Genomic DNA, 25327 nt, shown 5'->3' on the forward strand with positions numbered 1-25327 from the left:
GCAGTCTGTATTTGAAAATAGTTGGTCTCTGAACACCAGGAACAACCTCTTTGGGGTTTTCTGATTAGTCTGTACTAGGCTCGTGAGAGCTGGGGTCCTCTCACCCTCTTCTCTGAAGAGGAAGGAACACCGACGACCTCTGGAACCTTGGACTGGTCATAAGGCCAAGACGGCAGCCCCACACTGGGTCCAAGCCGTCTGCTCCCTAGTCTCTGGGGGGCCCTCTGCTGGTTCTGGAGTCAAGTGATGCTGGGGCCCTTTTGGCCCTCTGCTGCTCCCTGCTGGTCCAAGCAGTGAGGTGAGCTGAGTAAAGCAACACTGCCCACTCTCCCCCCAGCTTCCCGGGGGCCAGATTTATCGTGGACCACCACCTTGAGGTGCCTTTCCTGCCCCTCTGGGCCCTCCACCTGGCCTCCCTCTACCTTTGTTCTACCTCCCCCTCTGACCCCAGCCCCAAGAAACGACCGCAGACTCTGAAGCTGTTGTGTTGCTCACTACGGTGGTGGTTTACTGGGTCAGGCTAGTTTGGAACCCTTCTTAGAGGCACGGCTCCTGAGTCTCGAGGCGGGTCCTGTTTGGACTTCAGGGGAAGGCAGCACCCGGCACTGGCCACGGACGCACAGCTGGCCAGAGGGGGTCAGGCAGCAGGTCATGGCGGCGGGATCCAGGTCCGGTGGTAATGACATTTGCTGGTGCACCTTCCGCGCCACGCGGAAGCCGCCCCCATCCGGGTCACAGCCCTCCAGTTGCCGCTGGCCAGTCACCATCAGGCGTCCGCCGTCCACTTGAACCACCAGCTCCTCAGGGGTGAAGCCGTGGGCATACATCTTCATCTGGAAGCCACTCCGTACAGCTGCCACATCTTCCGCGAGCTGCCGCACCGGCAGGGTGGTCACCTGGTTCTGTTCAGTAAAGGCCACGCTGGGACATCGGGACGCCGACTGGCTCCCGTTGGGGAGACTGCTACCGACCAGCTGCATACGAGTGAGCAACTGCTGTTGAAGGGCGCGAGGCTCCGAATGCAGCGCTCGGCGCTGGGCCGGGGGGGCGGACGCCGGGAGCGGGGGCCCTCGTGGCCCCGCGTGGCTCCGCTCCTGCTCGCGCGACGCAGCCCCGCTCAGGGGGCTCCCTTGGCTTCCGGCGAGGTTGGCGTCCACAGAGTATGGGGTCAGCTGTGCACGTCCTACTTCCATGGGTCAGGTTGGCAGCCGCCCTGGCGCCCCCTGCTGCTGCTTTTATCTCGGATCCGGCCGCTTTCTCGGGCCCTTCCCCACCTTAGTCAGAGGGCCCGGCCGCCGGGGCTGAGACCCAGCCGGATAGGCCAAAAGAGGCTGGTGGCGCTCAAGCCCAACACTGGAGCTGTCACCAGTACGGAGCGGAGATGAGATTGAGCCGCCGGGCTCTTGCCCTTCTGGGAATCGGGCCTGGGGGGAAGGAGGACTGTTCCCTGAACAGAGCCATCAGTGTGACCGTGGGGTCATCCATTCTTGGAACGTCCTGCAGTTCTCTGACCACGCACAATCCTGCGACACATGGGGACTGGGAGGTGGAGGCGCCTTCCTGGTTTCCTTTATTCCATCCCGGGCCTACTGTGGCAGCTCAGGGCTGGGCTCTGGGACCACAATGATGAACACTTTGGCCCTGCGTGGGAGATGCCCACCGTGTGGGCGGGAGAGCCGTTCCGCCCTCCTCTGCCTCTACTCCATCTCCACCTTGGGAGCCTTTTACCTGACCACGGCCATTACTGTGGCGCTCAGTGCTTATAAAATAAACGCTTTTTGTTGAGGTATAACGTACGCAGAGAAAAGTGCGCAAAGAGAACTCACCCGTGTAACCACTTAACAGGTCAAGAAATAGAACTGCTGCTATTTAATCGCCACGCTGGGTGCAACTCTGTGTCCTGAGACGTGTGGGATAGGGCCAGGGTGGGGGCAGGAGGGAGATGCGCAAGAAGCCAACTCGACTCCAGGCCCCAGGCCTGCATTTTCACCCTTGGGCTTGGGAGGTTATTCCCCAAACAGAAGCCTGTGTTCTGGGGTATGTCTCCTTGTCCCAAGAGCAGCAATCTTTACTATCTTGGAAGCCTTCAATAGAGATTACTAGTGAGGAGGAGTCAATCTGGGGTGCTCGCTCGGGCCTCACTTGTCTAGACGTCCGACATCAAGAGACAGGACAGAAAAGCCTGGAAGCTGGAGGCAAAGGGAGCGACCGTGAAAGACTACAGTTCCCATCATGCTCCGGGGCACGGACGCCTGCGCACTGAACGCCGGTTGCCCATGCGGCCCTAGGGCTGGGAGCGCCGCGCCGCGCTGCGCCGCGCTCCGCTGCGGGGAGGCCATGACGGAACCTTCCCAGGCCTCGAACCCGGCCCCGGCCGCGCAGCCCCGTCCTCTTCAGTCCCCAGCCCCCGCCCCAACTCCGACTCCTACCCTCAGCCCGGCTTCGGCCCCGACTCCGGCTCCCACTCCGGCATCAGCCCCAGCCCCAGCTACAGCCCCAGCCGGGAGCACAGGGACTGGGGGGCCCGGGGTAGGAAGTGGGGGTACCGGGAGCGGGGGTGATCCGGCTCGACCTGGCCTGAGCCAGCAGCAGCGCGCCAGCCAGAGGAAGGCGCAAGTCCGGGGGCTGCCGCGCGCCAAGAAGCTTGAGAAGCTAGGGGTCTTCTCGGCTTGCAAGGTGGGGGCGGGGCCTGGGGTGAGAGGGGGCGGGGTTTGGGGCATCCTAGGACTTGGGTGGGAATGGGGGCAAAGTTCTGGCTGGGGAACGGCTTCTCACCCCGGGTTACAGGGTTATTGACTGGTTCTTCTGCCTCCAGGCCAATGAAACCTGCAAGTGTAATGGCTGGAAAAACCCCAAGCCCCCCACTGCACCCCGCATGGACCTGCAGCAGCCAGCTGCCAACCTGAGCGAGCTGTGCCGCAGCTGTGAGCACCCCTTGGGTAAGGCAGGTAGTGCCCTTGGAGCTGGGGGTGGGGGGTGGAGGTGCCGGGTCCTACTTGGATAGGATGACTTAATGCCACATAGTTGCATCTCTGAAAGACCGAAGATGCCTCCTAAAGAGGAATTGGTCTGGGAGTGTGTATGCCCCAGGGGAGGAGAAAGGAAATCTGCCAGCCAGAGGAGACAAGAGGCCACCCAGATAGGAGCAGTCAGTCTCGTTGCCGGTCACGCTGATTGGAGGGACTGAGGGTGTGTCTTGGCTGGCGATGAAAAGGAGTAGGAAGCCCTGTTGATTTTTTCTGTTCCTTTTTCCCAACTGCCATTTATCCTTACAGCCGACCACGTGTCCCACCTGGAGAATGTGTCAGAGGATGAGATTAACCGACTCTTGGGGATGGTGGTAGACGTGGAGAATCTGTTCATGTCTGTTCACAAGGAGGAGGATACGGACACCAAGCAGGTCTATTTCTACCTCTTCAAGGTGAGCTTCTTCCAAGTGAGTGTGCGTGGGCGAAGGAGGGAGGCTGGGGCCTCCGCAGCTCTGTATTCCACTGACCTCTACTCCTCCCTCCTCTTCTTCCAGCTCCTGCGGAAATGCATCCTGCAGATGACTCGGCCCGTGGTGGAGGGGTCCCTGGGCAGCCCCCCATTTGAGAAGCCTAATATTGAGCAGGTGGGATGAGGCAGGTAGTAAGAGGATTGGGGGCATCTTGGAGGAGTGGGGAGGCTGTGTTATCCATCCCCCCCGCCCCCCGCCGCCCAAGCTGAGAACAGGGGAGAGGTTCAGAGAAAGGAGGATGCTTTGGGCTAACCTCAGGTGGGCATGGAGGTGGGAGGGGGTATAATTTCTCCTCACAGACAGCTCCAGAGCAAAAGCTGCAGAGAGCCCCCTGCCCTCAGGAAGCACCTACTTTTGAATAAGAAGGCCCTGCTGGCTGCCCACACCTCCTCCCGTTTTGTCCCCTACCTACCTCCCCTTCTCAGGGTGTGCTGAACTTCGTGCAGTACAAGTTTAGTCATCTGGCTCCCCGGGAGCGGCAGACAATGTTCGAGCTCTCGAAGATGTTCCTGCTCTGCCTTAACTACTGGAAGCTTGAGACGCCTGCCCAATTTCGGCAGAGGTCTCAGGCCGAGGACGTGGCTACCTACAAGGTCAATTATACCAGGTAGGTCCAGCCAGGGACAGCATGGGGGAGGCTTGTAGGCCCAGCCTGGGCTTTCATTTACCACCTCCCTGCTCCTCATCCGCTCTGCAGATGGCTCTGTTACTGCCACGTGCCCCAGAGCTGCGATAGCCTTCCCCGGTACGAGACCACTCACGTCTTTGGGCGGAGCCTTCTCCGCTCCATCTTCACCGTTACCCGGCGACAGCTGCTGGAGAAGTTCCGGGTGGAGAAGGACAAGCTGGTGCCCGAGAAGAGGACCCTCATCCTCACCCACTTCCCCAAGTAAGGCTTATTCTGGCCCGTCAGGATCTTGTACCACGTTCACATCCTCCCTGTGGTCCCCTGTTTTCCAGGAGGACTTCCTGGATTGGTCCTTCCTCTCACTCCGTGAATCTTCTGGGATGGATCTGGGCCTCTACCTGGGAGACTTGCCCAAGGCCCAGACATAATTTGCTAGCTCCTTGCCTTTTCCCGTACTAGTCTGGGGATGACAGGTACATGGCCCGAGTGCTAACACTGCCCACGCCCCTGGTAGACATGACTAACTGTTTCCCGTGGGGTGTGGACGCAGCTCAGAATCCTTCTCACCACAGAACTCCTCAAGAGCTTACACTTGAGGTGAAACTGCTTTTCACCCCTGTCCTGGCCCTTTCTGTAAGATTTTTCTCTGTTCTGCCACACCATCTCTTCATTTTAAAGCTGGCTTACAGCCACCCAGTTCAAGAGGCCTTTCGCAACTAATGCAGGCCCTCATGTGCTCCTCTTGCCACCAGGTGGCAGTAAGAGGTGGCAGGAGAGGGTGGAATCACATTTTGATACTGAGGCCTAGGGTGACTGGGTGCCCCGCCTGGCACACAGCACGGGATGGCTTCGGTTCAGACCCTGTCTCCCTGTGCTGTTCACAGCCCACTCACCCCTCCCCCGGCCCCTCTTGCTGGCATACTGGGCTTCTAGTCTCTGTTCTGGATCATCCTGGATCATCCTGTCCTGGATCATCCTGTCCTCCTACCTTCAACGAGGGGCTCCCAGAAGACAGGGAGATGTGCCTCTTCCTTGTCTGAAGGGAGAGGCTGTCTCTGTCTCCCAGTTCCCTGAGGGCAGCCTCCAGGCCTTCCCGTGTCTGGCCCAGGCTGCTCCCTCGGTTGGAGGACAGAGCTGTGGGACAGACTCTACCCTCCCCCCAGATTCCTGTCTATGCTGGAGGAGGAGATCTACGGGGCAAACTCTCCAATCTGGGAGTCGGGCTTCACCATGCCGCCCTCAGAGGGAACCCAGCTGGTGCCCCGGCCGGGTATGTGCCACACACAGTAGGCTTTCTGCTTGGCCCTCCTGGCTGACCTTAGCCCCGCAGTGGAGGAGGGGCTGCGATTGGCAGCAGTGGGGAAGTACAGGAGGGCTCAGCTGGGGGTGGGAAAGCCTGGATCCCTCTAAGGGACACACCAGCACCTTCAACCTCCATCCCCTGATTTTTTCGTCTCTTATCTCAGCTACAGTCAGCGCTGCGGTGGTTCCCAGCGCCCCCATCTTCAGTCCCACCATGGCTGGGGGCAGCAACAGCTCCTTGAGCCTGGATTCCGGAGGGGCTGAGCCCATGCCAGGTGGGTGCTTGACCCCTGACCTCTACCCCTCACTCACCCCTCCCCCGGCCCCTCTTGCTGTCCCTGGGAGACTTTGCCAGCTTCCTCAGCAGGTGAGAAGAGGAAGCTCCCAGAGAACCTGACCCTGGAGGATGCCAAACGGCTCCGTGTGATGGGCGACATCCCCATGGAGCTCGTCAATGAGGTCATGCTCACCATCACGGATCCCGCCGCCATGCTGGGGCCTGAGGTGGGCAGCCCAGCTTATGGACCAGTTGTGCTGGGGGTGGGGTGGTGGCTCACCACCTGAGACCCCAGCTCAACACCCCTCCTCTGGTGCCCAGACGAGCTTGCTGTCGGCCAACGCCGCCCGGGATGAGACTGCCCGCCTGGAGGAGCGCCGCGGCATCATCGAGTTCCACGTCATCGGCAACTCGCTCACACCCAAGGCCAACCGGCGGGTGTTGCTGTGGCTCGTAGGGCTGCAGAACGTCTTCTCCCACCAGCTGCCACGCATGCCCAAGGAGTACATCGCCCGTCTCGTCTTTGACCCGTATGTCCCCAGGAGAGCCCAGCCCGAGGCCACCACACCCGGGCACCTCCTCCTTGGCCTCCCCACTGCTCCCCGGGCCTCTTCCTCCAACCCTGGGCGATTCTTGCTCCTTAGTTCCCAGCACCGTGTACAGCTCAGGCCTCCGGGGTTGTTGTGGTCTCCTGGGGAGCATTTGGGGGACAGGTAGGGCCTGTGACCTGACCCCTCTCCCCTCAGGAAGCACAAGACTCTGGCCTTGATCAAGGACGGGCGGGTCATTGGTGGGATCTGCTTCCGCATGTTTCCCACCCAGGGCTTCACGGAGATTGTTTTCTGCGCTGTCACCTCAAATGAGCAGGTCAAGGTGAGTCCGTGCCCCTGGTCCCAGCTCCATCCCACCCCCTGCTTCTGCTCTGGACGAGGTCAGAGCGGCACAATAGTGACGCAGCTGCCCCCAACCCTTCTTTTGGTGGCCAGACAGTTCTTCACACCCCCACAAGGTGGCAGTTGTGCTTTGATAACTGCATTAAGGAAACACCTGTTGACATATGGCACGCCAGAATCAGTAACACTTTTATTTTGTTTTCTTCTAGTTTTATTGAGATATAACTGACATGTAGGACTGTGTAAGTTTAAGGTGTACAGCCTGATGATTTGACGTACATACGTCGTGAAATGATGCCACAGTAAGTTTAGTGAACGTCCGTTATCTCATATGGTTACAAAATTAAAGGAATAGGGAAGAAATGCTTTTTCTTTGTGATGAGAACTCTCCACATTTACAGTAACACTTTTAAGTGGACCTGGATTTCTTTCATCACAAGAATGTTCACGTACGTTGGGGAGTTAACTTTTATAACAGCACCCTGTGCTGGCTGGTAGTCCTGGTTTCTGTCCTTTAATTGTTACAGTAGACCCACGAGTAAGGTCCCGGGTTGTCCTGTTTTATTTATTTATTTTTTATAAATTTATTTTACTGATTCTATTTTTGGCCGTGTTGGGTCTTCGTTGCTGCGCGCAGGCTTTCTCTGGTTGCGGCGAGCAGCAGCTACTCTGCATTGTGGTGCGCGGGGTTCTCCTTGCCGTGGCTTCCCTTATTGCGGAGCACGGGCTCTAGGCGTGCGGGCTTCAGTAGTTGTGGCGCACGGGCTCAGTAGTTGTGGCGCACGGGCTTAGTTGCTCCGTGGCATGTGGGATCTTCCCAGACCAGGGCTCGAACCCGTGTCTCCTGCATTGGCAGGTGGGTTCTTAACCACTGCACCATCAGGGAAGCCCTATTTTTTCATTTTTATTTTTAATACTCTTTTTAAAAAATATTTATTTATTGTTTATTTGGCTGTGTCGGGTCTTAGCTGAAGCACGTGGGATCTTCGTTGTGGCATGCGAACTCTTAGTTGCGGCATGTGGGATCTAGTTCCCTGACCAGGGATCAAACCCGGGGCCCCTGCATTGGGAGCATGGAGCCTTAGCCACTGGACCACTGGGCAAGTCCCTTGTCCTGTTTTGTTTTTATTTATTTACTTTGTAAAATGATGCAGCCACTTTATTTATTTTTGGCCACACTGGGCAGCTTGCAGGATTTTAGTTCCCCTGCCAGGATCAAACCCGCGCCCTCTGCAGTGAAAGTTCGGGGTCCTAACCACTGGGATGCCAGACAGTTCCACGGTTGTCCTGTTTTACATAACCCATATCTGCAGGGTGCCTCTTTGGTCCTGACGTGTGTGGAAGACAGTCTCTTTGGGGTTCAGATATTGTGATGAGTGGGGCCCTTGTGATTCCCCGTCCCCTTTCCTCCAATTCTGAGGCCCAGGGACTGGGAACTAGCCGCCTGAGGACCACAGCTTCCTGGCTGGGTTTAGATGCAGGCCCTCCCTGCCATAGCTGGCCACCTGACTTGGATACATTTCCTAACATAGCTGAGTTTCAGGTGTTTTTCTGTAAAGTGGAGGTAACGATAGCTGTTTCATGGGTTAACTTGAGGATTACTCTGTAAAGAACCAAGCACCACACCTGTTCCAGAGTAAGCTCTTAGAAATCCAGCATCCTTCGCTTTTCTCCCCATAAACTCCCCTTCCTCTGCCAGTCGCCTTTCCTCCTACCTGACTTGGATCCCCTGGCTATTCCCACCTCCTTTCCAGTCTGCTCCCTCCTGTCCCTGCCCTTCTGAGACCTCTCTAGCCGCAGGCCTGCCCCCTGCCGCCTGAAAAGCCCTGCCCCCTTCCCCTGCAGGGCTATGGGACTCACCTGATGAACCACCTGAAGGAGTATCACATCAAACACAACATTCTCTACTTCCTCACCTACGCCGACGAGTACGCCATTGGCTACTTCAAAAAGCAGGTGACCCTCACCTCACCCCGTTTGCCCACTTCCTGGGGACAGGGGTCATTCTGTCTCATCCCCAATGTGGATGGAGTAGGAGTCCTTCGTCTCCCCTGTTCCATCCCACACCTGCGGGGGAGTCCTTCACGCCTGTATTCCTCCCTCCTGCTGCTGTTCCAGGGAAGGATAGGGTTCTCTAGGGCAGTTGGGCAGGCTGGGGGAGCTGGGAGGTTCTGGGGGTGAGTCGGGGGGTGGGTAGCCAGCCTGGAAACATGCCAGGGACAGATTCAGGTTGGAAAAGGCTTGCTGATGGATTGGCTGTAACTCCCCACGCCTTAGGGCTTCTCCAAGGACATCAAGGTGCCTAAGAGCCGCTACTTGGGCTACATTAAGGACTATGAGGGCGCGACACTGATGGAGTGTGAACTGAACCCGCGAATTCCCTACACGGAGCTGTCCCACATCATCAAGAAGCAGAAGGAGGTGTGTGTGCATGTGTGTGCGTGTACTCGCACACACATGCACGTCTCCATGGGGCTTTTCATGAACGTGCACTTGAGGGTGAACACGTGTGGATGTGTACCACGTGTACACGCATGTGCGCACGCACGTGAAGAAGGATGGGCCAGGGTCTTGGTTCTTGCTCTACCTCTTAGGGGAAATTAGGGGGGCCTGACCGTGGCCTGGGAGGGTGTTTGCTATAGCTGGGTTGGCCCCTCAGACCCTTCCTTCCCTCAGATCATCAAGAAGCTGATTGAGCGCAAACAGGCACAGATCCGAAAGGTCTACCCCGGGCTCAGTTGCTTCAAGGAGGGTGTGAGGCAGATCCCTGTGGAGAGCGTCCCCGGCATTCGTGAGCAGGGGTCTTGGCTGGGGAGGGGGTGTACTGCTTGGGGTGTGGACAGGCATTCTTAGGAGTGTTCTCCCCGCTCCCCACTTTGCAGGAGAGACAGGCTGGAAGCCGCTGGGGAAGGAGAAGGGGTGAGTGTTGTGTGGAGGGAAGGGAGGAAGGAGGGGGAGGCAGAGGGCCCAGGAGCCTGACTCGGCCTCTCTTGCCCCAGGAAGGAGCTGAAGGACCCAGACCAGCTCTACACGACCCTCAAAAACCTGCTGGCCCAGATCAAGGTGGGGAGACCAGGCTCCCTTCTGGGGGTCCCTGTGCCAATGGCTGCGGCTTTCTGACCCAGGGTGGAGGGTGGCTGTCTTGAGCTGGGCGGGGGCACAGTGGGCCTGGCCTCAGCCCGGCTCTCCTCTGCAGTCCCACCCCAGTGCCTGGCCCTTCATGGAGCCCGTGAAGAAGTCGGAGGCCCCAGACTACTACGAGGTCATCCGCTTCCCCATCGGTGAGACCCTCCGTTCCAACTCCTTCCTCCCACACCTGCTCCGGCTCCCTGGGCCGTGCAGCCTCTGAAAACCGTGCCCTTCTCTCCTGCTGCCCAGACCTGAAGACCATGACAGAGAGGCTGCGCAGCCGCTACTATGTGACCCGGAAGCTCTTTGTAGCTGACCTGCAGCGGGTCATCGCTAACTGCCGCGAGTACAACCCGCCGGACAGCGAGTACTGCCGCTGCGCCAGCGCCCTGGAGAAGTTCTTTTACTTCAAGCTCAAGGAGGGCGGGCTCATTGACAAGTAGTCTGGCTTTGGACCTCGGCCTCAACCTGGAATGCCTCCGCCTCGGGTTCTGATCTAATCCCTGGGGTGCCCTTGTGCCCGGGTCTGCCTCAGTTTGAGACACCCCAGCCAGGGGCCTTCCAGCCCCTGATCCTGCAGCCGTTTCAGGGCCCTGGGACACCCCCAAGCCTGCAGCTCTGTCCCACCCTTCATTGTGTCTGACCTTGGGAAGGGGTCTCTCAGGTCTGGGGTTCAGCCCCTCTAAGAGTGGCTGGTGGCCAGAGGATGAAGCCTGTCCAGCCCTGGTGGCCCCCAGTCCTACGTGATCCCCCCTTCTCCCCACCCCCACCCGCAACACACACACACACACACACACACACACACACACACACACACACACACACACACACACACACACACACACACACACACTCCCCCAAGCTATGGAGTTTTGGAGTCCTGGCCCTGGCCCTGGCCCAGGTCACTGTTTCCTCAAGGGCAGGATTGCCAACTTTAGCTTGAGTGAGGGGGCTTCAGGGGTTGGAAGTTCAACCTGGACTGGAGGGGCCATGCCTCACCCTGCACTGTTCTGTTTGTCCCCCAGGGGTGGGGGGCATGGGGACCATTCATTTCCTGGCATTAATCCCTTGGAGGGAACAATAAAGTTTTGGGGTTTTTATTCTCAGTGTGATTGTTTCTTCAGTAGAATCCCTGGCCTTAGCGGGCTGACCCTGTTCTGCCAATACTGCCTGCAGGCTGGGGCTGCCCTTCTCAGCAAGCCTCATGCCTGTCCCGCGCCCCCGGGGCGATGGGGCTTGCCGGGCTGCAGCCCCCCACTTCCTGCTGTCTGCTCCTGGTCCAGGTGAAGACTCCACTCCTGGGGGAGGGGCTAGCAGGACCCAGGAGGAAAGAGAGGGTGCCTTGCTGTCAGCGGCACTTCTCCCCCTCCCTCCACCCCTCACCCACCATATCCCCCCACCCGGGCCCCCCGAAGCGCACAAAGTTTTTTCTGTGGCGCAGCGAAGGGAGATTCCTAGGTTGATCTCTGCAGGGCTGGCTCCTCCCCTCAGTTTCAGTTTCCATTTCCTGCTCAGCGGAGCCCAGCAGCATCTGGGCTGAGCCGGCAGGGCTGCAGGTGAGACCCGGGCTACTCAGCCTTTCCCCTGCCCAGATCGGTTTCCGGTAGGTCCCACCGTTGCCCTGCCCCCTTCTCCCTCAAGCTGGATGGAGTCCGGGGCACAGGGAGTTCCCTACGCAAGACTGAGCTGGCCAGGAGTGGAGAGTGGCTCTGAGGGGTGCCGGGCCTGGGAGGGAGCCAGGAGGACCAGTGGTCTGAGCTCCCTGCCATTTCCAGAATGGAGCTGCGACCCTACCAGTGGGAGGTGATCATGCCTGCCCTGGAGGGCAAGAATATCATCATTTGGCTGCCCACGGGCTCCGGGAAGACCAGGGTAGCTGCTTATTTGGCCAAGAGGCATCTAGAGACAGTAGACGGAGCCAAGGTGGTTGTATTGGTCAACAGGGTGAGTGTCCTGCCCTCCCCCCAGCGGTGTCTCAACTCCTCGGGTGCCTCTCAGGACCCTCCGGAGCTCCAAAGCGGCTGTGACGGTCTCTAAGCTCACCTGTCTTTTCACCCATTCCAGAACTCAGCCATGTCCTGGGGGTCACCTTACTCCCCCTATTCCCCAGGCCCTGATCCAGCTTCCTCTCCGCATCTCATTCTCCACCCTCAGGTGCACCTGGTGACCCAGCATTGTGAGGAGTTCAGCAGCATGCTGGGCAAGCGCTGGGCCATTACAACCCTGAGTGGGGACATGGGGCCACGAGCGGGCTTTGGCCACGTGGCCCGGAGGCACGACCTGCTCATCTGCACGGCTGAGCTGCTGCAGAAGGCACTGACCAGCCTGGAGGAGGGGGAGCATGTGGAGCTCAACGGTGAGGGCTGGGGGCAGGGGGAAAGGGTGCACCCCTGAGGCCCCCTGCCTGCCAACCCCAGGACTCCTGTTCTAGCAAAGGTGTTGGGACATTTCATGGGATGAGGAGTTCCCCATTCACCAAACCCCAGCATACACCCCAGTAGAAACAGACCTGGCTAGAGTGCAGGGTCTTGGGCAAGTACCTTCCCCCAGCTGAGCCTCAGTTTACTAACCTGTAAAATGGAGGTAAATCGGCCCTGCCTGGCCCATTCTCTGGGGCCTAGCTGCAAGCTGTGAAGGGAGGAAGGAATTCTCAGATGAGTTGTGGGGACTACATGAGACAGCTTATGGGAGGAAGGGCTTTGCAAACTTAGGTAATAACCTTCTCTTGTGTGCCTCCAGCCTTCTCCCTGCTGGTGGTGGATGAGTGTCACCACACGCACAAAGACACCGTCTACAACGTCATCCTGAGCCGGTACCTGGAGCTTAAACTCCGGAGGACCCGGCCGCTGCCGCAGGTGCTGGGTCTCACAGCCTCGCCGGGCACTGGCGGGGCCTCCACGCTCGATGGGGCCATTGACCACATCCTGCAGGTCAGCTTGGCCCCTGTGACCCTCCCACCAGAAACCTCCCTAACCTGTCCTGCCTTACACCATGCCCATCAGCCCTCTCCAGACTCCCCCAGGCAGGGTTCAAGCCGCTTTCCCACCTAAGCTCCAGCCTCGAATGACTTCTTGTCGCACTTATTCTATCTCCCAAGTCCACTCTGGCTTACAAAGTCCCATGTGACCTAGGCCTTGCCTACCTCCCACCCTCATTTCCTGCGCCCTTCCCCTCACTCCCACGATTCTGGCCTTCTCTCTGTATCTTGAGCATGTCAGGCTTGTCGTGTCTCAGGACCTTTGCACTTGCCATTTCTTCTGCCCTGAATGCCTTTACCCTGCACTTTACTTGTCAGGCTCTTTCTTGTCATTCAGGGAGTAGCTTAAATGTCACGTCTTCAGAGTTCTCCCTGATCATCACTGCACTCTTTTTTTAAAAAAATTATTTATTTAATTATTTATTTTTGGCTGCGTTGGGTCTTCATTGGTGCACATGGGCTTTCTCTAGTTCCGGTGAGCGAGGGCTACTCTTCGTTGCAGTGCGCGGGCTTCTCTTTGCAGTGGCTTCTCTTGTTGCGGAGCACAGGCTCTAGGCGCACGGGCTTCAGTAGTTGTGGCACGCAGGCTCAGTAGTTGTGATGCATAGGCTTAGTTGCTCTGCGGCAACTAGTGGGATCTTCCTGGACCAGGGATCAAACCCGTGTCCCCTGCATTGGCAGGCAGATTCTTAACCACAACGCCACCAGGGAAGTCCCACTGCACTCTTTCATATCATCCAGTTTTATTTTTTCAGAGCTCGTTAACACTACGTGAAATTCTCTCATTCTATTACTCTTTTTTTTTTAATTTTTTTTTTTTTTTTTTTTTTTGCGGTACGCGGGCCTCTCACTGTCGTGGCCTCTCCTGTTGGGGAGCACAGGCTCTGGACGCGCAGGCTCAGCGGCCATGGCTCACGGGCCCAGCCGCTCCACGGCATGTGGGATCCTCCCGGTCTGGGGCACGAACCCGCGTCCCCTGCATCAGCAGGCGGACTCTCAACCACGGCGTCACCAGGGAAGCTCTTAAATTTTAATTTTAATTTATTTATTTGGCTGCGTCAGGTCTTAGCTGCGGCACACGGGATCTTCGCTGCGGCATGCGGGATCTTTCATTGCAATGGGCAGGCTTCTTTCTAGTTATGGGGCACGGGCTCCAGAGGGCGCGGGCTCAGTAGTTGTGGCGTGCAGGCTTAACTGCCCTGCAGCATGTGGGATCTTAGTTGTGGGGCCAGGGATCGAACCCGTGTCCCCTGCACTGGAAGGCGGATTCTTAACCACTGTACCACCAGGGAAGTCCCTCATTCTGTTACTCTTTACTTGTTTATCACCTGTCTCCCCAACTCCAATGTAAGATGCTCTGTATCCCTGGTAACTAGAACAGCACTGGGCATAGAGAAGGAGGGCAATAGCTATTTGTTGAATACATGAGTCTCCACTCCCAATGGCCCTGCCTCAGCCCATCCTGCCCCAAAGCTCTGCCCATTGTCCCCACAGAACCCCCCATTCCAGTTAACCCCTCTCTGTTGCCCCAGCTCTGTGCCAACCTGGACACGTGGCGCATCATGTCACCCCAGGACTACCGCTCCCAGCTGCTGCACAGCCGCCAGCCCTGCAAACAGTACGACCTCTGCCACAGACGCACCCAGGTGCGTGGGGGGAGTGCCGTGGCAGGGGGTGGGGTCTGGTGTGAAGTTAGAGCACCTGGGCTTGAGCTCTGACTCCACCCTCACTAGCTCTGTGGTTTCAGGTTATTTGCTTTTGTCTCAGCCTCCATTTCCCCTTTTTGTGAAATGGGGCAGATACAGCCCATGCCCTCAGCCTGCTGTTTCGTTGGACTCAGATGCCACCGTGGGCATCTGTCAAAACCCTGGGCACGCTTTGCAAACCGTAAAGCTGGGGCACTTTGTGCTGAGGCTGTTCCAAGCTCTCTCCTGCAGTGCAGACACTGTCTGGTGTCTGCTGTGACAGGGCTGGACAAGGACTAGACATCACTGTGCTCAGGCCAGAAGTCAAGGATTCCGACGTAGCAGGAGCGGGGGGCGTGCAGGACCCCGACCTCTGCCTCCAGCCAGGACTCCTTTCACACCCCAGCCGGCCTCCCTCTGGGGCTCCCTCCTGTCCAGCTCCGATGTGCCGGCAGTAGCGGCGCAGCTTCACCCGGAGATCAGCGTCCCCTCTAGGTGCCCATTCCCACGATGTGTGTGGGAAGCCCCTCCCACCCTCACTCTTCTCGTCCAGGATCCGTTTGGCGACATGCTGAAGGAGCTCATGGACCAAATCCACGACCATCTGGAGATGCCCGAGTTGAGACGGGACTTCGGGACGCAGACCTACGAGCAACAAGTGGTGGAGCTGAGCCGGGATGGTGCGAGGGGCAGTTCTAGGGAAGGGGTCTGCGGCCGGGGCGGGCCGGGGCGGGGCCAGCCTGGGCGGAGCCTTTCGCCCCCCCCCCCCCCCCCCCCCCGTAGTCTAGGCGGAAGTGGGCCCTGGAGGGGCGTGGCCACTCAGGCCCTGCGAACCCTGCCCTCCCTCAGCGGCTGAGGCGGGGCTCCAGGAGCGGCGGGTGTACGCGCTTCACCTGCGTCGCTACAACGACGCACTGCTCATCCACGACACGGTCCGTGCGGTGGATGCCCTGGCCACTCTGCAGGATTTCTACGACAGGGAGCGCACCACTAAGACCCAGATCCTGCGTGCCGAGCGCTGGCTGCTGGCGCTGTTTGATGGTGAGGCTCGCAACTGAACTAAAGGTCGGAGGCCAGCCAGGACGCAGGTGCCAACGTGGGTACTGGGGCCCGAATTTTCTAACCAAAAGTCAAGGCCGTGGATATGACAAAAGATAACATGCCCTCATTTGTGAAGGTTTGCATAGATATAAAAACTAATTCATGTTTTTGACAGAGATTTTTAAAAAACCATTTAATTGGGACGGTCATTGAAGGTTTGGGATGTGTGGTACCTTTAAACTGGGAAAGTGAGGTAGTCAGAGGATGAAATGTAAGGCTAGAGGAGGCCTCGGCACAGGCTGGAGGGCAGGGATCTTTCTGAAGAGACCTGAGTTGAGTCAGACCCCAGGAGCAAAGATTAGCATGAAAATGTCCAGGGTCATCCTGGTAGCTGGGTTGAAGAGGGGTACTGGATGACGTATGTGAGCAAAGGATTCTACACTGTAGGCCCCCGACCTAAGGCTGGGCAGGCAGAGGGTATCCTTCAATGTGCTTTTGGTGCTGTTCAGGGGAATTAGGCAGGAGCAGGTGTCGTCAGGCACCCCCGGACCCCAAACTCCTGTAATCTTATCCCCATGAGTCCCCCACGTCCAACCCACACCTTGCCCACCTCCAGACCTGAGTCCTGCGCTTCTGCTTTGGGCTTTTCTGGCAGACCACAAGAATAAGCTGGCCCACCTGGCAACTCGTGGCCCAGAGAACCCGAAACTGGAGGTGCTGGAAGAGATCCTGAAGAAGCAGTTCAGGAGCCCTGACAGCCCCCAGGGCATCATCTTCACCCGGACCCGCCAGAGCGCTCACTCCCTCCTGCTCTGGCTCCAGCAGCAGCCAGGCCTGCAGACAGTGGCCATCAGGCCCCAGCTGTTGATTGGGAATGGGAACAGCAGCCAGCGCGCTCAGATGATCCCGATGACCCAGGTGTGGGTTCTGGGGAAAGGCGCTGAGGGTGGGGGGCTTCCCTAGTGGAGAAAGGGAAGGGACAGGATCTTCAGCACAGAGCAATGGGGGACTGATTAGCTCCAGGCAGAGGGCAGAGAGCTGGGGGGAAGAGGTAGACACTGAGATCCCCAGTGTTGAAGATTCCGCCAATCTGGAGATCTCTGGGGGAAGAGAGGCAGAGGCTTGGGGATCTGCAGGGAGAGGCGAGTGATGTCCTCAGGACAGGGAATCAGGGGTCTGGGGTCCTTTGCATGAGAAGAATAGGTCCATGAGAGCTCCTAGAGTAGAGGGGCAGGGACCTTTAGGGACTCCTAAGGGAGACGGGGGTTAGATGGGTACCTGGGAAGATGAACAAGGTCCTGGGGCTACTTGAAGATAGAGGTGGGGACGCAGGGTTCCTAGGGAAAGGGGACAAGATTGTGAGTAAAAGGGCTAAACCAGGAGAGGCTGGGCTGGCAGGAAGATAGGCCTCAACCTACCTCATTTACCATCCTCTTTCTCCTCCCCCACTTCCCCCCAGAGGGACCAGCAAGAAGTGATCCAGAAGTTCCGGACTGGTACCCTGAACCTCCTGGTGGCTACGAGTATGGCAGAGGAGGGGCTGGACATCCCCCAGTGCAAGGTGGTGGTGCGCTATGGGCTCCTGACCAATGAGATCTCCATGGTCCAGGTGCCCAAAGCATCCCTCCCCAAAACAGCCCTCAAAGGATGCTGTGTGGGACCCCAGCCCCACTCAGGCCCCTCTGTTTTCTCTTTTCCCAGGCAAGGGGCCGTGCCCGGGCCAGCCAAAGTGTATACTCATTTGTGGCGGCCCAAGGTAGTCGGGAGCTGAAGCGGGAGCTGACCAATGAGGCGCTAGAGACTCTGATGGAACGGGCAGTAGCTGCTGTGCAGGAGATGGACCAGGCCAAGTACCAGGACAAGGTTTGTGGGCAGCCTGAGTACCCTACGGGGAAGGGGACTGAAGACGCTCTGCCTAGAAGGTCTCTGACTGCCACACACATACACTCCCCTGGTCCCCCTTCCTCTGGGGGCTAGCCTGGCCCACCTGGGGAAGACCTGAATGAAGGGAAAGGTAGAGGCTGGGGGTGGGGCTTCCAGGGAAGGCAATGGCTGTTCTCCAAAATGCCTTGGAAACAGGCCTTATCCAGGGCTTTGAATTTATCCTCATCACCAAATATTTTGTGTATCTGTGAGAGCCGCCTTACAGCCCTTCTGGAACCAGGCAGCAGGGAAACAAACAGACACATCCACAAAATAAGCCCAGAACCAGGGCTTAAGTCAGTTCCCCTGAGGCAGGGTCACTATCGTCCAGCCTTGTTCAGGCTGGTCCCTATTTACTCCTGTTGTCCCAGCATAATTATTAGTGATGCCCCATGTTAGATTAAAAGAAGCCACTTTGCACAAAATCCTCCAAAGAGGGAATAAAGATTCAGCAAAAAGACTTGCCTTCCTCTCATATTTTTTTCCACCCTATATTTTTTTCCACAGAGCTGCTTCTAAAAGTCCAGGGATGGTTGAGGAAGTCCCTTCTGGGTGCTAGTAATCTGAGGTCTTTGGGAGCCCTTTGTCCCCCTGGGAGCATTCCTGGGGTCAGGTCTCTCAGGCCCCAACCATGCCCCATGTCCCCTCCCACCCCAGATCCAGGCTCTGCAGCGGGCAGCCTTGGTCAAGCGGGCAGCCCAGGCGGCCCAGCGGGAGAGTCACCAGCACAAGTTCCTGGCAGAGCACGTGCGGCTCCTCTGTGTCAACTGCACAGTGCCCGTGGGCTATGGGAGTGACCTACGGAGGGTGGAGGGTACCCACCACGTCAATGTGAACCCCAACTTCTTGTGAGAACTGTAGAAGGGGCTGTCGGGATGGGAGGCGGGGAGAGAAGAAGGGTATGATGGGAGATGGAGAATCCTTCCCATCCAGACAGTGCTTTGAGGGTTTGGAAGGTTAAAGAGCATTTTAACAACTACCAAGTATGCATTTTCACGGTAGTCTGAGTAGACAGGTCTTATCATCACCCCACTTTACAGGTGAGGAAACAGAGGCTCAGAGAGGCTAAGTGACTTGCCCAAGCTCCCACAGCCCGTATGTGGTTGACCAAGAGCTGGGATTCAGGACGCCAAATGCTGAGGGGCCACAGACGGGCCCCCTGGTCCTACCTACTTTGTTTTTTAATATTTATTTATTTTTGGCCGCATTGGGTCTTAGTTGCGGCACTCAGGATCTTTCGTTGCAGTGTGTGGGTTCTTCGTTGTGGCGCGCGGGCTTCTCTCTAGTTGTGGCACGTGGGCTCATTAGCTGCAGCACATGGGCTCTGTAGTTGAGGAGCACGGGCTCAGTGCTTACGGCACCTGGGCCTAATTGCCCCGCAGCATGTGGGATCTTGGTTCCCCAACCAGGTGGTCCTACCTACTTTGAAGACGTCAAGAGGGGCTAGTTGTCCCTGAGCCATCCCCTCATCTTCCACCCTCTAGAGGGTAACCTTTCCCCATCCTCCATCCCTTCATTATTTATTAGGTACCTGCTATGCCAACGATCTTCACACAGGTTCTCTCATTTGAGGAGGTAGCATTTCAACTAGGACTTGTCTTGAAGGATGCACTGGGTTGGAATGTGAGATGAGGAGAGGCAGGGATGATGCAACGGGAATAATTCTGGTTGACTTGAGTGGAAGAGAGGGTGAAGGATGAGATTCTGAAGGAACACAGACTGGCCTGTGGAGGACCTTGGAGGTCGGGCTTGAAAGTTCAGCCTTTGTCCCGTAGGCAATGAGGAGTCTTGGAGGGATTTTGAGCAAGGGAATGTCAGGGTCAGATGTACGTTTGTAGAGGGTCACTCTGACAGTTGGTGGAAGGATGATGTGGGGTTGAGAGTAAGGATGGAATGGGATGGAAGGATGGGGCGGGGAGAGCTGTTGGGGGACTGTTGAAATCATCCAGGTGGGTAGTGCTGAGGCCTGAGCTTGGCAGAAGAAGGTGCCGTGGAGGCAGCGTAGGCAGAGTGTAACCTCTCGACAGGCAGGAAGGCCCAAGGCCCAGGCGCAGGCTCAGCAGGCAGGAGGGCATGAGATCTGGGGCTGGGGTTGGGGGGCGTGGTCCGTGAGGGCCGTGGCCACTCCCATTCTTCTCCAGGATCTACTGCAACATCTCCCAGGAGCCTGTGGTCATCAACAGAGTCTTCAAGGACTGGAGGCCTGGAGGTGTCATTAGCTGCAGGAACTGCGGGGAGGTAAGTGCTGGGGCCGTGGCCCTTAGCACGTCTTGAGAAGTCCTCAGTCTGAGAGAGGAAGCCCAGCCTCTGCCATCAGGGTGCCCTCACTGGGATGGGGGAGGCAGCCCTGCCCCAGGAGCTCCCAATCTGAGGAGTTCCACCCCTGTCTTAGGGAGCCCACAGTGTGATGGGGGAGATGGCTCTCAGGCTGAGGTGGGAGACATAGGCCCAGCATTCATGAACTCCAACCTGAGGAGAGAAGCCCAGTCTGAGGACAGAGATGCAGACCTGGTCATCTCTGTCCCACCCACAGGGCTGGGGTCTGCAGATGATCTACAAGTCGGTGAAGCTGCCAGTACTCAAAGTCCGCAGCTTGCTGCTGGAGACACCGCAAGGGCGGGTCCAGTCCAAGAAGTGGTCCCGCGTGCCCTTCACCGTGCCTGACTTTGACTACGTGCAGCAGTGTGCCCAGCACCTGGCCGACTTCTCCCTGGACTGACCATCTTGTCCCTGCAGTGCCCGCTGTAGCCTGCAGGGGGCGGGAGAATCCACAGCAGCCACCATCTCCCGGGCAAAGCCTGGGTCCAGCCCCTGCCTCCCGAGTCACCAGCTCCAGGCTCCCGGCTGACCAGCCACAGAGGCACCCTGGGCACCCAGGCTGGCTTGGACTCCCACACTGAGGAAGCAGCTGGAGAGCCACAGCTCATCCCAGACCCCCCTTACACATACACAGACACCTTCGTATGCAATGGATGGAGCTGGTGGGGGGAAACTGAGGCAGAGGAATGTCCCCACTGTACTAGGCATCGCCAGTTTCCCTTGGCTTCAACATTCCTTCCCTGCCAAGGCCACTTGTAGGCTTTGAGATTCTCCATAAATTAAAAATAAAGAAGTAGAACTCATGTAGAAAATGGGTGGTATTTTTAAAACAGATGTGTTGAGGTATAATTGACATAACTGTACATATTTATGGTGTGCATTTTAAGTTTAACGTGTGTATGCGCTTCCACAATCAAGATAATGAACATCACCATCACCCTCAAAACTTCCTTGCTCCCAACGTAATCCTCTTCCCCTTCCCCATCCACCAATCTGCTTTGTGCTGTATTTCTCTCTTTTTTTAGTTAGTTTTGTTTTAATTAATTAATTTATGTTTTGGCTGTGTCAGGTCTTGGTTACGGCATGCGGGTTTCTTTCTAGTTGTGGCACGTGGGCTTCTCTCTAGTCGTGGCTTAACTGCCCGTGACGCGTGGGATCTTAGTTCCCCGACCAGAGATCGAACCTGCGTCCCCTGCATTGGAAGGCAGATTCTTAACCGGTGGACCACCAGGGAAGTCCCTGTGCTGTATTTCTAATGTTCAAAGCTTTTTTAAAAAAAATTTTTTTAACACCCCTCTTTATGGCTATCATGTAACCTTGATTTGGAGAGAGCATCAAAAGTCTAAATTTGAGATCCACTGAGAATGTGAGGCCTTTCTGCCTCCTCCACCCCATAATAGGCTCACACCCCAGTGCCCCGCTCTCCATCCTCTCCTAACCCCCAGGTCATCTCCCCTGGGCCGAGGAGAGGCTGAGATCCAGGATTTGAGGGGTAGGGCTCAGGTAGGCATGGGGGGTGGGAAAAGTTGTAAAGGCCTAAATTTTCTGTTCTCGTTTTAACAAGAAAGGAAGAAAAAGAAAGGCAAGATCTAGGTTGATTCTTCAGGGAAAGGGCTATTTCTGTAGTGAGCAGCCCAGCAGGCAGAAGTCACCTTCAAGAGGAAGGGAGGGGGCTAGGGCAGAGATTTGAGAGCAGGATGGCAGTCCTTCCTGCCATCTAACCTCCTTCCCTCTGGCTACATCCCTGGTCCTGCCTAAGGGTAGATGGGAAATAATGTGCACTCCCTTCTCCCAGCATCTTTCTTCATCTTCTGATTGAAGGCTGACATTTCAGTACCAGTCTTTTTGGCCTCCACTCCCCCAGAGAGTGTACCCCTCTTTCCTAGGGCCTCTCTTCCTGCTATTCTCCATGGCTCCAGGAGTCACCCTTCTCCTCCCATCTCTGCCTCCCGGGGCCCCTTCTTCTGCCCCTCTGCTCCCCACTTCACCTTCACTTGTGATCTCTTCTGCCAGCAACGTGCCTTTTACAGGTCAATAAAATTAGCGACTGGGGGCAGAGGGAGGGGGGCAGGGGCCCAGGGGTGCGAAGCTCAATGGCCTTGAGTGTGGCTGGATGCACGGAGTCCAGATGCCGGTCATTCCAGGGCTAAACAGTGACAGCTGAGGGACCTGAGCTGGTGTTGAGGGCAGGGGTGGGGGTGGCGTGGGGTGTGTGTGTGTGTGTGTATGTGGCTGTGTTGCTGGGAGAGAGAGGGACTGAGGATAAAGATGACCTGGGTACCTAATGGTCCCCTCGGTGGCCTGAGCCCCTACACAGCTGACCCCTGGATGGGGGGGCCCTGACTTTAGAGGACGTGTCCTATCGTGCACCCACCTTGCCAGGCTGGGAGAGCTTTCCTGAGCTCAGATGGAAGGGGGAACGCAGACGAGGAGGGGTTCCCGGGCTTGCTTCTTCGTGTGAGGGGGTCTTCATGTGGAGCCACTGCCTCCTGGGCACTTGGGTAAGGCTGCCTGAAGGAGGGCACTTCATGAGGTCCTCAGGACCCAGGAATCCTAACTCCCAGCCCTCAGAATAGCTAGAGCTCCAGAGCCTCCCTAGTGGCCCGGATGCTCCCCCCCTTTATGCCCACCTGAATAAACCGGCCCGCTCCTCCCCGCGGAGACTCGGGGAGGGGCTCGGCCGCCGCTCCCTCAGGCCCCGCCCCCGCCCCGGCCCCGCCTCCGCCTCGGCAAGCGCGAAGCCGCTGCGCTACGGAGCGCGGTGAGAGCAGGTGGCCGCGGCGGGCTTGTCCGTGCCCCGCAGGTAAGTCAGCGACGCAGGCTGGTCCACGCTGAGGACCTCGAGGGCAGTGCGGGAGAACAAGGCAGCCCCTTCCACCTGTCCTGTGGCCTCGCCTCAAAACTGGGGGACCCCAAGGGTCAGGGAGGATATCCCTATTGGCTCTAAGCACTGATGCTGGGCATCTAGGTAGCGGGTGAGACTAAACTCTGGAGAAGTTTAGAGGGTCACGGCTGGCTTTCCTTGATGCCGAGGCAGGCTGTGAGGGACAGAAAAGGACAGAGCCGGACCTGAGGCACGCAGCTTTCTGGAGGAGAGCAGGTTACGGGTGGTGACTGCGGGGCTCCGGGTAAGGAACCTCACTGACTCAGAGTGCCCCGTGCCTCATTCAGTGCATCCTACTCCCTCCTCCCACGTAGGGGGTGATGGGGTGACCCAAACGGCCTCTGAGGGAAAATGCGGTAAGAGACACTGCATACCTGAGTTGGAGCCTGGGTTTTCTGGTGTGCCCCAGGGCACCTGCATCACTTCTTTACACCCTGGAAACAGATGTGTGGGGGTGAAGGGGAAGAGGGAGCAGGGGCTGGTCCAGATGGCCTGGGGAACCCAGAGAGCCTGGGGACTGAATAGATCTTCTCTGCGTCCATGTCCCAGAGCCAGATGGGGGAGGTGATCACAGAAGTGGGCGTTATTGTAGACGCGGGTGCATTTGCACCTTCTGTGTTGGGATTTGGGCTTTAGGGAAGGGGTCCTGCCTCCTAGGACCTCAAGGAAGGCTTCCTGGAAGGGGAGGTCCTGAGTTGACAGCTCAGATGGGATGCTTAGAGCTCTGAGCCACAAAGGAGAGTCAGACTTTGGGCCTAGCTACTGTGTTAGGGTAGAGCAGAGGACCCCAGACAGTAGAATGGAGGGAGGTCAGGATGCTTCTGTCTGGATCCAGCCAGCACCCCATGGACCTTCTAGAGATCATCACAAGCCAACAGACAGACCAAGACCCAACTCAGGTGGCGGGGCTTTCTGTGTCTGTCTAGTTTCCCCATTCCATCGTCTCCTCTCACCACATACACTGTCACTGTCAGGAAGTTCTCTCTCATATCTGACCTTCATCCCTTCTGCTTCTGTGCCAGCTTCTTGCTTCTGGGAGGCAATGTGCTATGGTGGAAAGAGTGGGGACTCTGGGGTCACTTAGACTTGGGTTCTGTCACCTCTACCTACTGTGTGACCTTAGGCGAGTTAGTTCACCTATGAGTTCGCTTCCCCACCTGTAAAATGGGGATAATAATAGAACCCACCTCACAGGGTGGCTGCAAGGGTTAAATGAGAATGTGGACATAGAGTGCTTATGCTTAGCAAAGCGCCTGGCGCCTGGTGAGGGCTCCACAAGTGCAAGTGTCCCCTCCTGCGTAGGACAGCAAAGCCGATCTGCCAGGGGTAGGGGTGGGGTTGGAAATTCTTTTTGAAACTTGGCCAGAGAGAGCCGTGCCCTTCACCCCCACCCCCACCCAGCCCCTGCTGCTCCCTGGATCTTGACCGGGTCTGTCTGGGCTGCCCAGGTCCCCTCACCACCTTCTCCTTAGTCACCCTGTTTTTTGTCCCCAGGGTGAGAAGACAGGGCAGGGACCAGCAGCAACCCACTTGGGGAGGGCTGTGCCTCAGGGGAGCAAACTGGCTTAGAGACCCAACCAAAAAAAAAAAAAGCCCCGTTGTCATCACCTCTCTGCCCTCCCCACATCCAGAAATCCGCAAGTTGGGATCAAGCTGCACTAAATTTTTCCAGGAAGATAAATAATACAAGTGACTGAAAGTCCTGTTTGGGGATTGTCCAAGCTGCCCTCCAATGGAAAGACAGCTCCCGTTCCTGGCCCGAGTTCTGGAGGCTGCCAGGGAAGTCTGGGTCTAATGAGCGCCCTTAAACCTGGGCGAGGGAGGGGTGGCCCATACCCTGGCTGGGTGCTTTCAAGGTCTCTGCTCTGGCCCTGCTCTTGCCATCCCTCTCCCTGTTGGGTGAGGAGTAGTCAGCAGGGCCAAGAGGATGAGCCTGGGTATCCCCTTCAAGACCACATGCGCCGTACCTGTGACTCCGGAGGTCCCTGCCCAGAAGGTCGCCGGCTTGCTCCCAGCACATGCAAGCCTCTTCCCTGGGCCTGTTCTCCTTAGGGCAGGTCATGCCACTAGTGTGTGCACCCCTAGACCTGAAGGACACCTGAAGATGGCTAAGGGACAGCTGTTTGCAGGGCATGAAGATGGAACCAGGATGTGAGTTGAGGCTGGGTGTCGACCTCCATGCCTATGAGTCCCTTGCAGTGTAGAAAGGAGCTGGCAGTAGGAAGGGGGGCTGCTGGCGGGGCGCAGGGTGGGAGTGGAGCTGTCTCTCCCTATACAGAGTTGTTCTGCAAAACTCCCAGGAGTCAGAGGCATCTAAATTGGAAACTGGTCTTCCAGGACATTATGAAAGTGTATTTGTCAAGGTGGGAGGTTAGAACTTATTTTTTTATTTTATTTGGTTTGATTTTGGGCCGCACCACGCAGCTTGCAGGATCTTATTTCCCCAACCAGGGATCAGACCCGGGCCCTGGCAGTGAGACCACTGAGTCCTAACCATTGGACCGCCAGGGAATTCCCTGAACATATTTTAATTAGCAGTTTACTAGCTCGATTTATAACTTTTAAATATTTAGACATGGGCAGGTGGGCCCCCATTTGTCCTCCTGCTCCAGGCCCTGCAAATGTTAGAGGTGGGCCTGGCAGCATCTGTGACCGAAACCGCTATTTGGTGAATTCCCTTCCTGCTCTCTCTGTCCCCCAATAGCACCCCTGTAAAACTGGGCTTAGGACACGCCCACCTGGACCAGGAAGGAGTTGCAAGGTGAAATGA

At 57.2% G+C, this 25327-nt stretch overlaps 3 protein-coding genes across 5 annotated transcripts; 2 read left to right on the forward strand and 1 right to left on the reverse strand.

The window, feature by feature from the left end:
• Nucleotides 1-485: 485 nt before the first annotated feature.
• HSPB9 (heat shock protein family B (small) member 9) lies at nt 486-988 on the reverse strand. The gene has a single exon (XM_065897798.1). It carries the CDS (start codon nt 978-980, stop codon nt 516-518), a length of 465 nt encoding a protein of 154 aa, XP_065753870.1. The 5' UTR covers nt 981-988; the 3' UTR covers nt 486-515.
• A 1349-nt stretch (nt 989-2337) lies between these two features.
• On the forward strand, nt 2338-10171 carry KAT2A (lysine acetyltransferase 2A). Of its 3 annotated transcripts, none has more exons than XM_065897008.1 (18): nt 2338-2676; nt 2816-2939; nt 3276-3421; nt 3524-3613; nt 3925-4106; nt 4197-4388; nt 5291-5397; nt 5594-5704; nt 5794-5933; nt 6028-6236; nt 6453-6579; nt 8445-8555; nt 8877-9020; nt 9276-9390; nt 9482-9518; nt 9599-9662; nt 9796-9880; nt 9978-10171. In XM_065897008.1, the coding sequence occupies exons 1-18, from the start codon at nt 2338-2340 to the stop codon at nt 10169-10171; spliced, it is 2517 nt and encodes an 838-aa protein (XP_065753080.1). The 3 variants fall into 3 exon arrangements, with proteins under 3 accessions (XP_065753080.1, XP_065753079.1, XP_065753081.1); XM_065897007.1 differs by having other exon boundaries at nt 5797-5933; nt 8877-9026; XM_065897009.1 differs by having other exon boundaries at nt 5797-5933.
• Nucleotides 10172-11203: 1032 nt separating this feature from the next.
• Nucleotides 11204-20472, forward strand: DHX58 (DExH-box helicase 58). Its single transcript, XM_065896359.1, has 12 exons — nt 11204-11672; nt 11883-12084; nt 12468-12658; nt 14238-14351; nt 14944-15070; nt 15240-15431; nt 16087-16349; nt 16891-17040; nt 17133-17294; nt 18012-18202; nt 19496-19592; nt 19888-20472. The coding sequence occupies exons 1-12, from the start codon at nt 11505-11507 to the stop codon at nt 20071-20073; spliced, it is 2043 nt and encodes a 680-aa protein (XP_065752431.1). The 5' UTR covers nt 11204-11504; the 3' UTR covers nt 20074-20472.
• Nucleotides 20473-25327: the final 4855 nt, after the last annotated feature.

This window comes from Phocoena phocoena, chromosome 19 (assembly GCF_963924675.1).
Source record: "Phocoena phocoena chromosome 19, mPhoPho1.1, whole genome shotgun sequence".
Taxonomy (NCBI): Eukaryota; Metazoa; Chordata; class Mammalia; order Artiodactyla; family Phocoenidae; genus Phocoena; species Phocoena phocoena.

What these genes read in the sequence shown, in the direction of transcription:
- DHX58 (XM_065896359.1), top strand. Translation starts at nt 11,505, where the DNA reads ATGGAGCTGCGACCCTACCAGTGGGAGGTGATCATGCCTGCCCTGGAG. An exon ending in CCATTGACCACATCCTGCAG is followed by an intron (nt 12,659 to 14,237) that starts GTCAGCTTGGCC and finishes CTGTTGCCCCAG; the next exon opens with CTCTGTGCCAACCTGGACAC. An exon ending in GCTGCTGGCGCTGTTTGATG is followed by an intron (nt 15,432 to 16,086) that starts GTGAGGCTCGCA and finishes CTTTTCTGGCAG; the next exon opens with ACCACAAGAATAAGCTGGCC.
- HSPB9 (XM_065897798.1), bottom strand. Translation starts at nt 980, where the DNA reads ATGCAGCTGGTCGGTAGCAGTCTCCCCAACGGGAGCCAGTCGGCGTCC.
- KAT2A (XM_065897007.1), top strand. Translation starts at nt 2,338, where the DNA reads ATGACGGAACCTTCCCAGGCCTCGAACCCGGCCCCGGCCGCGCAGCCC. An exon ending in CCGCTGGGGAAGGAGAAGGG is followed by an intron (nt 9,519 to 9,598) that starts GTGAGTGTTGTG and finishes CTCTTGCCCCAG; the next exon opens with GAAGGAGCTGAAGGACCCAG. An exon ending in GGTCATCCGCTTCCCCATCG is followed by an intron (nt 9,881 to 9,977) that starts GTGAGACCCTCC and finishes CCTGCTGCCCAG; the next exon opens with ACCTGAAGACCATGACAGAG.